We start from the raw sequence: 15,115 nt of genomic DNA on the forward strand, positions 1-15,115 counted from the left end.
TGCATTCATATATAAATATAAATACTAATGTAGGTGTAATTCAGGGTATGTAGCCAGAATTTAAAATGTGAGCAGCATCACTAGGGAGAAAAACAGGAGCTGTTGCTGCTGAGAGCTCATGTAAATCTGGCCTGTTATGCTGTACTTTCTTTTCCCACTGAGTTTTTGAATGTAGATTTAATGTTTTTTGAATCTTTGTGCCTTGAAAGATTGCTTTGGTCCTGTAGTAACTGTGCTCTGCCTTGGGTAGGCATAGGGGAAAATCCTTGGTTTGGGTGGAAGAGCAAATGACAGATGCTGAGGTTCTTTTCTTGGGTGAGAATTGTGTGTGTGTGTATTTTAACTGTTTATAGTTAAAAATGAGCACTGGACCATTTGGTTTTTACTCAAAGTTATTATTTGGAAGCATCATCTGTGTGGGACTGCATCTTACAAAACTGCACAACTTTCCTCTTGGATTTTTGGGGGATTTTTTTTTTATGTTGTTGTTGTTTGGAGTTTTTGTAATTTCCATGGTGATGAGCATGATATAAAAGCCAAAGTGGAAAATATGCCAGTAGAAATATCCCATGAATGGATTTAGTTGATGGTTATTACATGAGATAAGGCTGTTCAGCAAAACAAAAAAAAAAAAAAAAAAAAGAAATTTAGAAAGTGACCTTTATGGAAATACATCTGAGATAAATCCACTCTGTTGCATGTACAAATGAGCTTTCTGAAGGTATTTTAACACAAAATAGCTGAGGAAGGGCTGGAAAAGGTGGGAAAGAGCCTGGCAGGCAGGCCAGGGCTGTGTCTGTGTGTGGCTGTCAGTCCTTCCAGCTCAGACCAGGGTCAGAGGGGGCTGGAGCAGAGCCTGGCCTGCTTGGAATTAATCCTGGAGTCATTTGGTTTGGGACCTCAAAGTCCATCCAGTGCCACCCCTGCCATGGCAGGGACACCTCCCACTGTCCCAGGTGCTCCCAGCCCTGTCCAGCCTGGCCTTGGGCACTGCCAGGGATCCAGGGGCAGCCACCAGAAGGGATGGGTGGCTTAAGGACAGCAGGGACTGAACCAAATCCATGGGCAGGAACTTGATTTTCTGTTTTCAGAGACTGGGAAAGGTTGGTGTTGAAGAGGCCAGAGGGGCTCTGGCAGAACGTGGTGGGGCAGGACTGGGAGCTGTGTGGGAGGAAAGGAAAGCAGAGCTCATGCAGATGGAGCCAGGGAAGCCAAAGGGTTTGCCCTGGCCTTGGGGATGGACAGCAGAGTGGTCAGTGGTGGGGAAGAAGAGGGATTGGAGGTGTTGAGGGCAAGGAGGGCACCTCCAGAGGAAAACTGAAACATTGGAATACTTCAGGATGAGCAGAGGTCCTCAGGAGGCTGAGAGATGTTTGGTAAAGTCTGTGTGTGCACCAAAGAAAAATCTTCAGATACTTCAAAAAAACTCTTAGGAAACCTTCCCTCTGTGCTGGAGCAGCAATGTTCTGCTCCACCAGATGGGCTGAAACAGCTCAGGGAGCATTCAATATCTGTGCCAACACAACACTATCAATCTTCACCTAAATTAGTCTGGACTAAGAGAGGAAATCCTTGAGACCTCCCACAAGTGGGTCCTCAGAGCTCTTCACCTTCCTGCAGAGCTGCTCAAGAGCTTTTGGTCTTTCCCCTGTGGCAGTTTTTATTGCAGATGCAGGGTGTCCTTTTGGATGGGACCCCTGCCAACAGCAAAAGGCCAGGCAGCATTTCTGGGCTTGCCTCAGAGCTGTTGCTCAAACAGCCCCTGAGCAGAAAGAGGAAGGAAATTGGGTCTCCCTCTGCCTCTGACTCATTTCCTGAAGGCTGTGTCAGCACTCAGGCTGTGCTTCCTCATGGTCCATCACCGTGTGGGGCAGTGAAACCCCACTAATCTGAGCCTGAACTGGGGGAGGTGTGAGGCAGTAAAACCCCACTAATCTGAGCCTGAATTGGGGGAGGTGTGAGGCAGTGAAACCCCACTAATCTGAGCCTGAATTGGGGGAGACGTGAGGCAGTGAAACCCCAATAATCTGAGCCTGAACTGGGTGAGGTGTGAGGCAGTGAAACCCCACTAATCTCAGCCTGAATTGGGTGAGAACCCCTCTAGAAGTGGCTCCACTTTGGGTTGGGAACAAGGAAGTGTGCTGGAGGTGGTGCCACCTTCACACCTGGATGTGGTTGCTGGATGTCACCTCAGAAGCTGGCTCTGCTCTGCTCTGCCACCCTGCTGTGACAGAGCCTGGCTTGTGAAGGGCTGGGTTTATCTCAGCCCTGATCTCCACTGTGGGCTGAGTCAGGGCAGGCTGTCACTGTGGGCAGGAGGCCATGGACACATCATCTGCAGATGTTCTGTGGGTGTGCCCACAAGGTGTTAAATGAGGACAGAGAGCAGAGCTCTGGCTGCAGGTTCTGTGTGCTTGTCCTGCCAGGGCACAGATAACAGGGTTTGGGACACCCCAAACGGGGTTTGGGAACATCTGCTGGAGACAAGCAGGTCCTGCTCCTGCCAGGCTCTAATGTGGGATTTGGGGAGGTTTGAGGATTTTTTTTTTTCCCTGCAAAAAGCTTGTAGAGGAACACTGGAGCTTTGGGACCAGCAGCCATCTGCTCAAGGAGCCCAGATTCTGCCCCAGCAGCAGAATGGAGAAGACAAGAAGGGTTCAGGAGAGGCTTGAGGCACAAGGCAGCAGCCACAGCTGGGCTGAAGGGGAGCAGGAGGCAGCCAGGGGGTGAGGGGGCTCCTCAGGAGCCAGAAGGTCTCACCTTGGCTGCTCTGGGATCAATAGAAACTAGCACAGGCAGCAGCAAATGTTCCAGCCTGGCTTCTGGGGGAGAACTCACCCAGCTGAAAGCTGGTGAAAGCTCCTGCCTTCTTCCTGGTGCAGCTCTCAGCAGCCCTCATCCATTCCTGTTTGTGCACTCTCCTTGCACCCCAGCTTTTAATTTTTTAGGTTTTTTTACAAAATATGAAGAGGTGACCAAGTCATTACTGCCAGCTCTCCTTGGAAAGCCTAGGCCCAGCTCTGCAGCCAATCTCTGACCATTCCAGTTCATCCACTCTCCTTGCACCCCAGCTTTATTTCATTTTTTAGGGTTTTTGGCAAAATATTGAGAGGTGACCAAGTCATTACTGCCAGCTCTCCTTGGAAAGCCTGGGTCCAGCTCTGCAGTGCATCTGCCTGGTGATGGTTTGCTCTCAGCAGGAAGGGAAAAAGAGGAGGAAAATGGCTTTTTTTTATATAAATAAGCAGTGCTTTTAGTGGAAGATAAACCCCCCTGGCCTTGCTTTGTCACCCCTGTGGGGGTCCCTGCTGTGTGTCCATTTGCATGTCCCAGTAACGCCTCTGCAGCTCCATCCACGTCTGTTTGCCTCTTTTTCACCAGCTTGTTGATAGAAAGCATTAATCATTCAAATATTAATAAAGAAACAATAATCCTGGCTGTTGCTAACTATCTGATTTCCTTTCTTTTTCCTTTTTTTTTCTCTCTCTCTCCTATGCACGTTTTTCTTTAGCTTGAAATGGCGATTGAAAACCTACAAAAAAATGAAGGGATTACATCACACAAAAGCAGTTTGCTCAACAGCCATGTAAGTTACAATCAGAATTTACAACCTTTTCCCCTGCTTTGGTAGGAGAATTATTTCTTTGGTGTATTCAACAGCATGAGGCACTCAAAAGCAGCCTGTGATTGAGCTGTGCTGCCCAAAGCAGCCCATTCCCAAGGAAAAATAGGCTGCAAAAAGTGCCATGTGATAATGTTTGCTGCTGAGATGCTCAGGAGTCTGTTATTTATTTATAATAAAAATAAATATGTGTTTATTTATTTCATCTGCCTTGCAATGGAAATTGCTGGCAATCAGATAAACACATTGGAGGAAGTTCTTTTTCCTTTCACTGGAACTGAAACGTGGCTGGAAAATTACTTGTAAATCCAGAGCCATGACTTGGTGTGAATTGTGACAGATCCCCCTCAGCCAGCACACACCAAAAGCCTCTGAATGCCTTTTTTCCCCTCTCTCTGTGCCTCAGGATGCCCATTCCTGTCACAATGCTGTGCTAAATCCATGTGCTGGGCCTCTCTCTCACTCTGCCAAGGATTTCCCTGCTTTGTGTGATATTCCCGCTGTTCTGCTGGGCCTTTGCATCCTGGTTTGTGGCTCCCATGCAGGAACACTGAGGGATGAGCACATGCTTGGGTGAGATTTGGGTTGATCCAGGTCGTGTTGGAGTCCCTGGACTTTGTTTTCCCTGTGTTTGGATGAAGCTCAAGCATGTCCTGCACCCATGAATCCCATGCACAAAGTGGTGTTTCTCTACTCTAACAGGTTTTCTCTGGGTTTGGGGGCTGGTTTGTTGTTATTCTTAGGGCAAAAAAGAAAAATCTTTGGCTTCTTCACCCTAGATAAATACCCTGAGACAACAAAAGGAACTTTAAACCTGTCTGATTCTTGATTCTGACTTCAAACTCCAGGCCAGGGCTCCTGGGGGAGCTCAAACTTTATTTCAGCCGGTGGAGAGTGAAGGTTTCTGGTTGTAGCTGGGGAAACACAAACCTGCAGGACCAGGCAGTTCCTGTTCTGAGCATCCCTCCTGCCCCAGGCTGGGCACTCCTCAAGTGCTGCTCAAGGATTGTGTTGCTCTGCAGGAATTTTCTTGTTCATCGAGGACAAAGTTTGAAATAAAATCTGGAAAAGAGCAGAGGAAAGAGAGCAAAAGGTAGAAAAGAGATTTCACTGCCCACAAGCAGTGCAGGATGGAGTGGGGGCCTCATCCAGCCCAGATCTGACCTTCCCCACCCTGGTCTTGCAGGGTAGAAGTGCAGAACTTGATGTCCCTGATTCTAGGTCCTTGATGTCTCTAGTTCTAGGCCCCTGATGTCCCTGGTTCTAGGTCCTCGATGTCCCTGGTTCTAGGTCCTTGATGTCCCTGATTCTAGGTCCTTGATGTCCCTGGTTCTAGGTCCTCGATGTCCCTGGTTCTAGGTCCTTGATGTCCCTGGTTCTAGGTCCTCGATGTCCCTGGTTCTAGGCCCCTGATGTCCCTGGTTCTAGGTCCTCGATGTCCCTGGTTCTAGGTCCTCGATGTCCCTGGTTCTAGGTCCTTGATGTCCCTGGTTCTAGGTCCTCGATGTCCCTGGTTCTAGGTCCTTGATGTCCCTGGTTCTAGGTCCTCGATGTCCCTGGTTCTAGGCCCCTGATGTCCCTGGTTCTAGGTCCTCGATGTCCCTGGTTCTAGGTCCTCGATGTCCCTGGTTCTAGGTCCTTGATGTCCCTGGTTCTAGGTCGTGGTTCATAGCCTGGCCCAAGGTTTAAGTGCTCTTACAACCTCTGGAGCAAACAAACTCCTTCCTGAGCATGAGTGACACATCCACCCCCAGCTGGTCCCTCTGAAGGTGCAGCTCCAGGCACAAGGTGCAGGTCCTGGGCTGAGGAACCCGACAGGTCCTTGCTGTCCCCAATGTCCCTGCTCAGGGAGCTGTCTGGGGACATGTGGGAATAAAAAGGGGCATGAGCAGTGCCTGAAGGGGACACAGCACACTGGGGAACCAGATCAGGCAGTTCCAGAGCTGGAGGAGCTGCAGTGCCACTGCCCAGGGAGGCTCTGCAGCCTCTGCATGGGGAGGCTCTTTTGGGACTCCTCTGAGTGAGGCACTGGGCTGCAGGGAGGGACCTGAGCCCAGGAAGGACACCCTGATGTGAGCAGGAAGCTGGACCAGGATGGTTTGGGTTGGAAAAGACCTTAAAGCTCATTCTGATTTAATTCCAACTTCCTGCCATGGGCAGGGACACCTTCCACCAGAGCAGGGAGCTCAGAGCTCTGCCCAACCCAGCCTTGGATACTCCAGGGATGCTCAGAGCTCTGTCCCACACAGCATTGGATCCTCCAGGGATGCTCAGAGCTCTGTCCAGCCCAACCTTGGATCCTCCAGGAATACTCAGAGCTCTGTCCCACACAGCACTGGATTCTCCAGGGATGCTCAGAGCTCTGTCCAACCCAACCTTGGGTGCTCCAAGGATACTCAGAGCTCTGTTCCACCCAGCCCTGAATGCTCAGAGCTCTGTCCCACCCAACTTGGATACTCCAGGGATACTCAGAGCTCTGTCCAGCCCAGCCTTGGGTGCTCCAGGGATGCTCAGAGCTCTGTCCCACACAGCCTTGGATCCTCCAGGGATACTCAGAGCTCTGTTCCACCCAGCCCTGAATGCTCAGAGCTCTGTCCCACCCAGCCTTGGATACTCCAGGGGTACTCAGAGCTCTGTCCAGCCCAGCCTTGGGTGCTCCAGGGATTGAGCAGCCACCACCTGGAGACCAGAGGTGGCCAGAGCTGGCTCCCAGTGCAGGTGTGGGACATCCCAGTGACCACCAGTGCTGAACCCAGCTCTGCTGTGGTACAGAAGGGTTCTGCTCTCCAGGATGTTCCAGTTCCCAGCTCTTCATGGCAAAGAACAGAACCACAGCAGCAGGGAGAGCTTTACCCATCCCAGATTCCCCATGGCTGGCACACAGGATTGGCAGGCTGGTGCTGGAGGAGCAGGTGACTGCAATTTGTCAAGGCTGGAAGCAAATTCCAGCTTGACAAAAGCAAGAGGAAATGGGGAGAGGATGCTAATTGCACTTGGTTGTGACTTAATTGCTCTGAGTCTTAAGGTTGCAGTTCTTCATTATCTTCTGTTCCTTGTTTTAAATTTGGCTTTTTGGAAATGTGCAAGTTCTTGGGATGATGAGGTTTATTTTGTTACCATCAGCAGGTGGTTCATGCCAGGAATCTTTGGGGTTTAGGAAAAAAAAAAAAAGAGGACAATTAAAGGTATCTCAATCCAGAGGGAAATTTTCACATAATTTAACTAAAATCAATATGAAATGGAGCTTGATAACTGAATTTGGCTTCCAAACCTCCCTGGGAGGTTATTTAAGTGCACTTGAGAGAGGCAGTGGAGAGGTGAGGCTCCTGCTGAGCCCCAGTGACAGGATGGTTCTGATGGAATCGTGTCAATGTGGCTGCAGCTGGCAGTGGCATTATTTCTTTGGGATTGGGATTATTTCTTTGCCAGTTATGAGTTTGTAGGTAACACAAAGAAAACAGAGAAAAATAATTTTTTGCAATTTTTGTACACAAGAGCCTGAAGTTGGAGGAGTTGAGGCCCTGTGGCTGTGGAATATCCACGGCACAAGTAGGAACAGGGAGAAAATGTAATTTTTCCTCATTGCATGCAAAATGAAATAGCAAAAAACCACACAATAACCCCCACTGGAATTCTTTCCTGTGAGTGAATGTCTCTGTCCTATCTCTGAGCTCGACTGAGTGGAAATTTAGGAGCCTGCTGCTCATGGTCCCAGCTAAAAACATCTTAAATATGACCCACAAATGGTTTCTGCTTTATATTTCATACAAGTGGCCACAAGAAAATGTCTCCAAACCTGCACCTTCAAAAAAGAAAAAGGTTTTTATTTTCTCAGCCAGCCACGAGTGGATTTTTCCACCCTTGGATCGAACCAGGATAAGGTTTTTGCCAGTGTTTTTTTCAGTCAGATAGAAATAAAGTTAAGGTAGAAATGAAAATTAAATGTTCCTCTGGAGTGCCAATAACAACCACAGCAGCATATGGCTGTAGAGTGATTTTATTGAACCTGATCATGGCATAAACAGAAATAAACTGGGGAATATCTGATTGTCACAACTGAACAAAATTCAGAAAGCAAACAGAAAAAGAGATTCAGATGGAAAGCGTTTTTAATTTTCTCATTTTAAGTGCCCAATGTGTTATTAGTTGTGCAGGTAGAACAAAAATCAAGTTTGGAAAATTATTTATATTCTGACAGATCTCTGTTTCAAGCTCTTTTGTGTTCTTCATAATAATTTCTAATTCAATAGTGGGAGTTCATATTGTGAAACTCTGCAATGTTTGAGGGAATATAAAAAGACATTTGCAGGAAAAGGAAGCTGGGAGGTGAAGGGAATCTTCTAGAAATATCAGAGATTAGAATAAAAATGCCCAGGATCAAAATTAAATGAGAGGGTTTATCTGTATCTGTATTTTCCATTGCAATATACAACTTTTATATTTTTTTTAAGGCTTAAGGATTAAGATTTAGGGATAAATAGCTGATGCACATTCAGTATCTGCCATAGGATAAATAAAATACCTGCTTTAAAAATTCGAAAGGATTGTAAGCAATAATCTCTTAAACATAGGAGATGGGCCAAAATTAACATAGATGTGGACAACTTAAAAACTGAATTCCTGCTGGTGTTTTATGGCAAAACCACTGGGGTCCATTTTTTGGTCCATTCAGAGGGAACTGAATGGCTGGGGGAGGCTCAGGGCCACAGAAAGACTTTTTGGGGCTTCCAGGGGTGTCTGTGCTGAAGGTGGGAGCAGGAAGGGTCATCATGGATCATTAACAAACCATTTATTGGCGCAGTGGGATTTGGAGAAGGGAGGACCTCAGAGAGTGCCCTGGGTGGAGTGGAGCTGGGGGAAGGTGGGAAGGGGAGAAGAGGCTCCTGTAAAGCAGGACAGAGGGACAAGTGGCCAGGATGTTTTTCTTCCTTCCGCCTCCAAAGGGACCTCAAAGCCCATCCAGTGCCACCCCTGCCATGGCAGGGACACCTCCCACTGTCCCAGGCTGCTCCAGCCTGGCCTTGGGCACTGCCAGGGATCCAGGGGCAGCCCCAGCTGCTCTGGGCACCCTGGGCCAGGGCCTGCCCACCCTGCCAGGGAACAATTCCTGCCCAAGATCCCATCCAGCCCTGCCCTCTGGCAGTGGGAGCCATTCCCTGGGTCCTGTCCCTCCATCCCTTGTCCCCAGTCCCTCTCCAGCTCTCCTGGAGCCCCTTGGGGCCCTGCAAGGGGCTCTGAGCTCTGCCAGGAGCCTTCTCCTCTCCAGGTGAGCACCCCAGCTGTGCCAGGGAACATTTCCTGCCCAATATCCCATTTAAATGGGATTTTTTCCCATCTAAATGTCACTTTTCCAGTGGAAAGCCATTCCCTGTGTCCTGATTCTCCAGGCCTTGTCCCCAGTCCCTCTCCAGCTCTCCTGGAGCCCTTTCAGGCCCTGCAAGGAGCTCTGAGCACTCCCTGAAGCCTTCTCCTCTCCAGGCTGAATGGAATAGTTATAATTACAGGTTTGGATGCAGCTGACTTGGTGCAGCAGCAGTTTCCATGTGGGTGTGTGAAGGAGACCCACAGAGCACACACGGAGGGGGCTGCCAGGCTCTGTGTGACAGCAGGGTGGGACACAAGAGCAGCTCAGTGGAGGTGCCAGAGATGTCATCACACAGCTCAGGCTGTCTTTCAGAGAATTATTGATGTACAGCTCCAGCCTGGTGGTGAACAGGGACCTTGGAGTGTCACCAAGAGAAAATGGGAGAAGAGAGAGGGACACTGGGGTGGGAGTGGAGAGGGTTTGGGTGCAGCTCTGTGGGCTTTGGCAAATCCCACTGATTTCTAGGCTAAGTCCATGCTCAGTTTCCATAATTGCTTGGACTCTCAGTTGTATGGAGATGCTGTGGCTGATATTTGGATTTCACAACCCAAATCTGTTTTGCCCTGTTCTGGTGGAAATGCAGCTGGTTCTGGTGCAGGAATCGAGATCTCGAGGGAGAGGGAAGCCTGCAAAATGTTCATCCCAGCCATCCCTCATGACAGTGAAAGGGCTCTTACCCACCCTGTTGATATTAGTCCATGTGTTCATCCAATTCCTTCCAAAATTCAATTATCACAACACTCATTTTATTGATGCTGAAGTCATTTATTTAATTAAAGGAGATTGGGGGCTTTGCATTTGAATTCCTGTGCTGACACCATGTGCTGGACCTGCCCTTTCAGGCTATCTTGGTATAAATAATTTATATTAATTGCAAATTTTAATCAACAGCTATGTCAGAAGTTCAGACAGTAAATTTTGCAAAGTAGATGGATTCCCTCAGATTTTGAAGGTTGCTTTGGCAACCATTAATTTTATTGTTAAGGGAGCGGTTGCAGACTTGCCAATCTTCCAATTAATAAAGACTTTGCATCAATTTGCTTCCCCTAGATTTTATTTCTCTTAGGCAGTATCTCAAGATCTCTTTACCTTGGAAAATGTGAATTTTTACAACTTTATTTTGGCTCTGCAGGAATTCATCTGAACCCGAGGTGGACGCTGAGGTGGCAGCAGCATTGTGTTTTAATGAAAAATCTGACTGGTTTTGTTTGTGCTGGGGGATTTTACCATCCTATAAACTGGCTTTTGCTATCCTATAAACTACCATAAAGTTATATAAATTATAAATTACGTGAATTAACTTATATAAATTAATTTCTCAATTCTTTTGAACTTCTCCATCTGGACATTTAAGCATCGACTCTGCCTGACTTCTCAGCTCTCTTCAGACTTGCATGTTGTTTATTTTTCCCTGCCTGAAGCTGCAGTGGCTGCTGGATAACTACGAGACAGCAGAGGGTGTGAGCCTGCCCCGGAGCTCCCTGTACAACCATTACCTGAGGCACTGCCAGGAGCACAAACTGGACCCCGTCAACGCCGCCTCCTTCGGGAAGCTCATCCGCTCCGTCTTCATGGGGCTGAGGACACGGCGCCTGGGCACCAGGTTGGTGGCAGTCTGCAGTTAAAGAAACAAAAGGCAACCCTCCTGCAGCATCTCTGGTGCACTCAGAAGCTGCTGAGGGTCTTTAGGAGGTTCAGGTGTTTCTTTTCTGGGATCTACGGAAATAAATGCCCCTGCACTTGGCCACATGTGGGTTTAAATGTTCCAGGGGATGATGGCATTTCGTTAGTTTGATGCCTTGTGAAGGCTGAGCTAGAACAGAGACTAGGCAGAGTTAATTAATAAAGCAGGGATTTATTAGGAGGCCTCAATGGACCTACCCTGGGCAGCACAAGAGCCCAGCCAGGGCTGCACCCAAGATGAACCAAAATGGTCACAAAATGGACACCAGGGCACAGGGTCTCTCCCTGGGATCAGTTCTGCTCCATTTGTACCTTGCAGTTCATTGTCCCATTCCAGCCCCAGCCCATCCAGTCCCACCCTGCTTGTTTTTCTCTCTCCAGCCCACGGGGTTTGTGCTCCTGGGCTGAGATTTGGATCATTTGTCCTTGGTCCCCAGCTGGAGCAGGAATTGTTTTGTCTCCCTGCTCTGTGCACAGAGCTCACCATCCCCTGATGTGAAGCCCAGACCCACCCACTAAAGCAGCACAGAATCTGAGAAATAGAAAAGCTCAAACCTGAGGCACCAAGTTCATCCCTTCAGCACTCAAACAGTGCTTGGCAGCCGTGTGCTGCCTGAAATGGGGTGTGTTGTCCAAGCAGTCAGGGCCACAATGCCCTTTCAGTGACTAAGTTGATATTTCCAGGGGAAATTCCAAATATCACTACTACGGGATCCGCCTCAAGCCGGAGTCACCGCTGAACCGCCTGCAGGAGGACACGCAGTACATGGCCATGAGGCAGCAGCCCATCCACCAGAAGCAAAGGTAGGTGCCCCCAGACCCTGCCCAAAACACTCAGCAGGTGTGAGAATCCGCTCAGTCCATAGAGCATGAGATGCTTCCTCTCTGGGTCGTGGGTTCAAGCCCCACATTGGGCACCACCTGTAAGATCTCAGGGTTGTGGGTTCTAGCCCCATGTTGGGCACCACCTGTAAGATCTCAGGGTTGTAGGTTCTAGCCTCACATTGGGCACCACCTGTAAGATCTCAGGGTTGTGGGTTCAAGCCCTACGTTGGGTGCCACCTGTAAGATCTCAGGGTTGTGGGTTCTAGCTCCACATTGGGCACCACCTGTAAGATCTCAGGGTTGTGGGTTCTAGCCTCACGTTGGGTGCCACCTGTAAGATCTCAGGGTTGTGGGTTCTAGCCCCACATTGGGCACCACCTGTAAGATCTCAGGGTTGTGGGTTCTAGCCCCATGTTGGGCACCACCTGTAAGATCTCAGGGTTGTAGGTTCTAGTCCCATGTTGGGCACCACCTGTAAGATCTCAGGGTTGTAGTTCTAGCCCCATGTTGGGCACCACCTGTAAGATCTCAGAGTTGTGGGTTCTAGCCTCATGTTGGGCACCACCTTTAAGATCCCAGGGTTGTAGGTTCTAGCCCCACATTGGGCACCACCTGTAAGATCTCAGGGTTGTGGGTTCTAGCCCCACATTGGGCACCACCTGTAAGATCTCAGGGTTGTGGGTTCTAGCCGCACGTTGGTCGCCACCTGTAAGATCTCAGAGTTGTAGGTTCTAGCCCCATGTTGGGTGCCACCTGTAAGATCTCAGGGTTGTGGGTTCTAGCCTCATGTTGGGCACCACCTGTAAGATCTCAGGGTTGTGGGTTCTAGCCCCACATTGGACACCACCTGTAAGATCTCAGAGTTGTAGGTTCTAGCCTCACGTTGGGTGCCACCTGTAAGATCTCAGGGTTGTAGTTCTAGCCCCATGTTGGGTGCCACCTGTAAGACCTCAGGGTTGTAGTTCTAGCCCCATGTTGGGCACCACCTGTAAGATCTCAGGGTTGTAGTTCTAGCCCCATGTTGGGCACCACCTGTAAGATCTCAGGGTTGTGGGTTCTAGCCCCACACTGGGCACCACCTGTGAGATCTCAGAGTTGTGGGTTCTAGCCCCACATTGGGCACCACCTGTAAGATCTCAGGGTTGTAGGTTCTAGCCCCATGTTGGGCACCACCTGTAAGAACTGTGTCTGGATGGGCTGTTCAGGTCCAACCCGGCTGGCTGTGGACCCCAGCCCACAGGATCTTACATGGACAAAGGCAAAAGATCAGAAGTGCTCTTCTCCAGGTGGGGACGAACATCCCACGTTTATTTCCAAGGTGGGAAAGAGGCCGTCCCCTTCTTGTGGGGGACTTTTATACCCGAGGGAATGGGGGGCGGAGGAAGAGGATCAATGGGATACAAGTGAGGAGGGGCAAGGGGAGGGACTGACCAGGGGACAGCCCACCACCAGGGGTACTGAGGAGAGGGGTGTGTGAGGGAAAAACCATGTGATAAGAGAGGGGAAGAACAAACCAGGTGATATAACATAAGCTATTCAGTGCAGTATAAAGACTACTCAGTGCAAATCTCCATTCACCCAGTGCAAATCAACAACTAAATAAACTATTCAGTGCAATACAACAAGCAGATCCCTGGGATTTGGCTCCACTTGGGAAGTTCAAACCAGGTGAAAAAACTGAGAGATTAGACAAATCAAATTAAAGCAGACGATAGATTGTAGTTTAACAACTTGTTTAAAAGATAGAGTTTTACACCTTAGCTAAAAAAACTTTACAAAGTTCTATTTACCTTAATTTTTTATTTATTCATTTTGTAAACTTATTTACAAAATAAATTTATAAACATTGATTATTATATACATTGAAGTATACAAGGTGCTGTCACTTGTTATAGTGACAATGTTAGTGATAGTACCTTGGGTACTTTACTGTACACAACAATGGATAAGCAAAACCATCAAAGAAGTGTGTTCTGTTCAAGAGAGAGGGGAAAATGTGGGAAATGGGTTTGTAGAAAATTCTCCAAGCCTGGCAGAAGGCTCACACAGTGTGCATCTGTGTGCAAAGCTTGAGATAAGAAATGCTGACTTAGAAATGCCATGGAATAGGACAGACATTGCTAAGAGGGAAATGGAACTAGAAAGTTTCAAAGGATGACCTTGCAAATAAGACTGGATACTTTGGAGAAATAGAACTGTGAAAGATGCATTGTAGTGGGACCCACGAGGGGTAATTTGGGATGATTGGCTTTAAGGCATTTACAGCAAGCTGATAGGCCAAGAAACACTTAAAATGTATTGTAATAAGGAAATAGTTAACTTCTGATTGTGATGGTGTGAATTATGACATCTGTATTGTCTCACCCTTCACATGAGACTGAAAATGGAATAAAAGTTCTTAAAACACCTCTCAGCTGCCCCATCTCTGGGTCAGAAAAGGTTGCTGAAGAGCCAGAGCCAAGCTGTGGAAAGGTCCAAAACCCATCCCAGGTATTGCCACATCCCTGGAAATATTCAAGGCCAAGTTGGATGAGACTTGGAGCAACTTGTTTTGGTGGAAGATGTCCCTGCTCACTGCAGGGGGTTGGAGCAGATGGCCTTTAAAGGATTTTTCCAACCCAAACTCTTCTGGAATTGCATGGAACGGGATTTATCTGCCTGTTCTCCTTGCCAGTGACATGTTCCACCCTGTGTGCCACCTTTCACAGCCTCCCTGTAGCCAAAATGGTTTAGGATCTCAGTTATGGAGATGTTGGTGCCAAATCAGTGTGAAGGACCTGGGGACTTGTGCTGTATTTGGGTGGGTTTTGGGTGTTTTTCTGGGCAAAAGTGCAAGTTAAATAGTGCCATGCTTAGTCTTGTGTCTGAGTAATTTTAAAGATGAAAGCCCATGTGGAAAGGGATTTGGAATTTCCTTCTGCAAGCATGGACACTTCTGGTTGTTGCTGAAGTGCAGAAGGAACTGAATTTATTTCTTCAGCTCCCAAAAGAAAGCAAATGCAAAAGTCAGTGCTTGAGACAGTCTGCCCTGGACCCCACTGCATCTCTGCTTCTCTTTTGTGATTTTTTGGTGTCTCCAAAGTTCTTAGCCCCTTTAATTCTGTCCTGGGGAAGCTTTTCAAAAGGAGCTTCTCATTTCCCCTCCATCTGATTCCACAATATAAATGATCAGCCCTCACCATGTTTGCCTTGAATGTACCAACCACTCCATGAACTCTCAGATCTGTGTTTTAAATAACATAGAGGTGTTTCCTCCTGTCTGTGTGGATCCTAATCCATCCTAATTCTGATGGAATTTAGGTACAGAGCAGCCCAGAAGATGGATGGGATGGCAGAGAGTGCATCCAACAGCACCCCCCACACCACACCCGAGCAGTCAGTGGCTGCTCAGTGCCAGCACCACCAGCAGTTCATAGGTGAGCACACTCCTTTGCTGATCAATTATTAATTATTCCACATCAGGGATTTGGGCTTTAAGGGGAAGGTTTTATCCAGCAAGTCCTGACTGGTGGGCTTTCCTTAAAAAATCTGCAGTATGTATATGTGTGTGTGTGTGTGTGTGTATATATATATATATATATATATATATATAAAGAAGTTTTTTATTATATATATTATAT

The 15,115-nt window shown here is 48.0% G+C and overlaps 1 protein-coding gene across 4 annotated transcripts in view; it reads left to right on the forward strand.

The window, feature by feature from the left end:
• Window positions 1–15,115, forward strand: part of RFX2 (regulatory factor X2) — an 83,685-nt gene that overhangs the window by 55,340 nt on the left and 13,230 nt on the right. For 2 of the 4 annotated variants that reach the window (XM_059869939.1, XM_059869940.1), the window contains exons 6-9: window positions 3,512–3,586; window positions 10,409–10,590; window positions 11,355–11,474; window positions 14,796–14,911. In XM_059869939.1, the coding sequence (XP_059725922.1) occupies window positions 3,512–3,586; window positions 10,409–10,590; window positions 11,355–11,474; window positions 14,796–14,911 (493 nt within the window). The remainder of the gene's footprint in view (window positions 1–3,511; window positions 3,587–10,408; window positions 10,591–11,354; window positions 11,475–14,795; window positions 14,912–15,115) is intronic. The other 2 variants (XM_059869941.1, XM_059869942.1) reach the window with 1 other exon arrangement.

This window comes from Haemorhous mexicanus, chromosome 29 (genome assembly GCF_027477595.1).
Source record: "Haemorhous mexicanus isolate bHaeMex1 chromosome 29, bHaeMex1.pri, whole genome shotgun sequence".
In the NCBI taxonomy this organism is placed as follows: Eukaryota; Metazoa; Chordata; class Aves; order Passeriformes; family Fringillidae; genus Haemorhous; species Haemorhous mexicanus.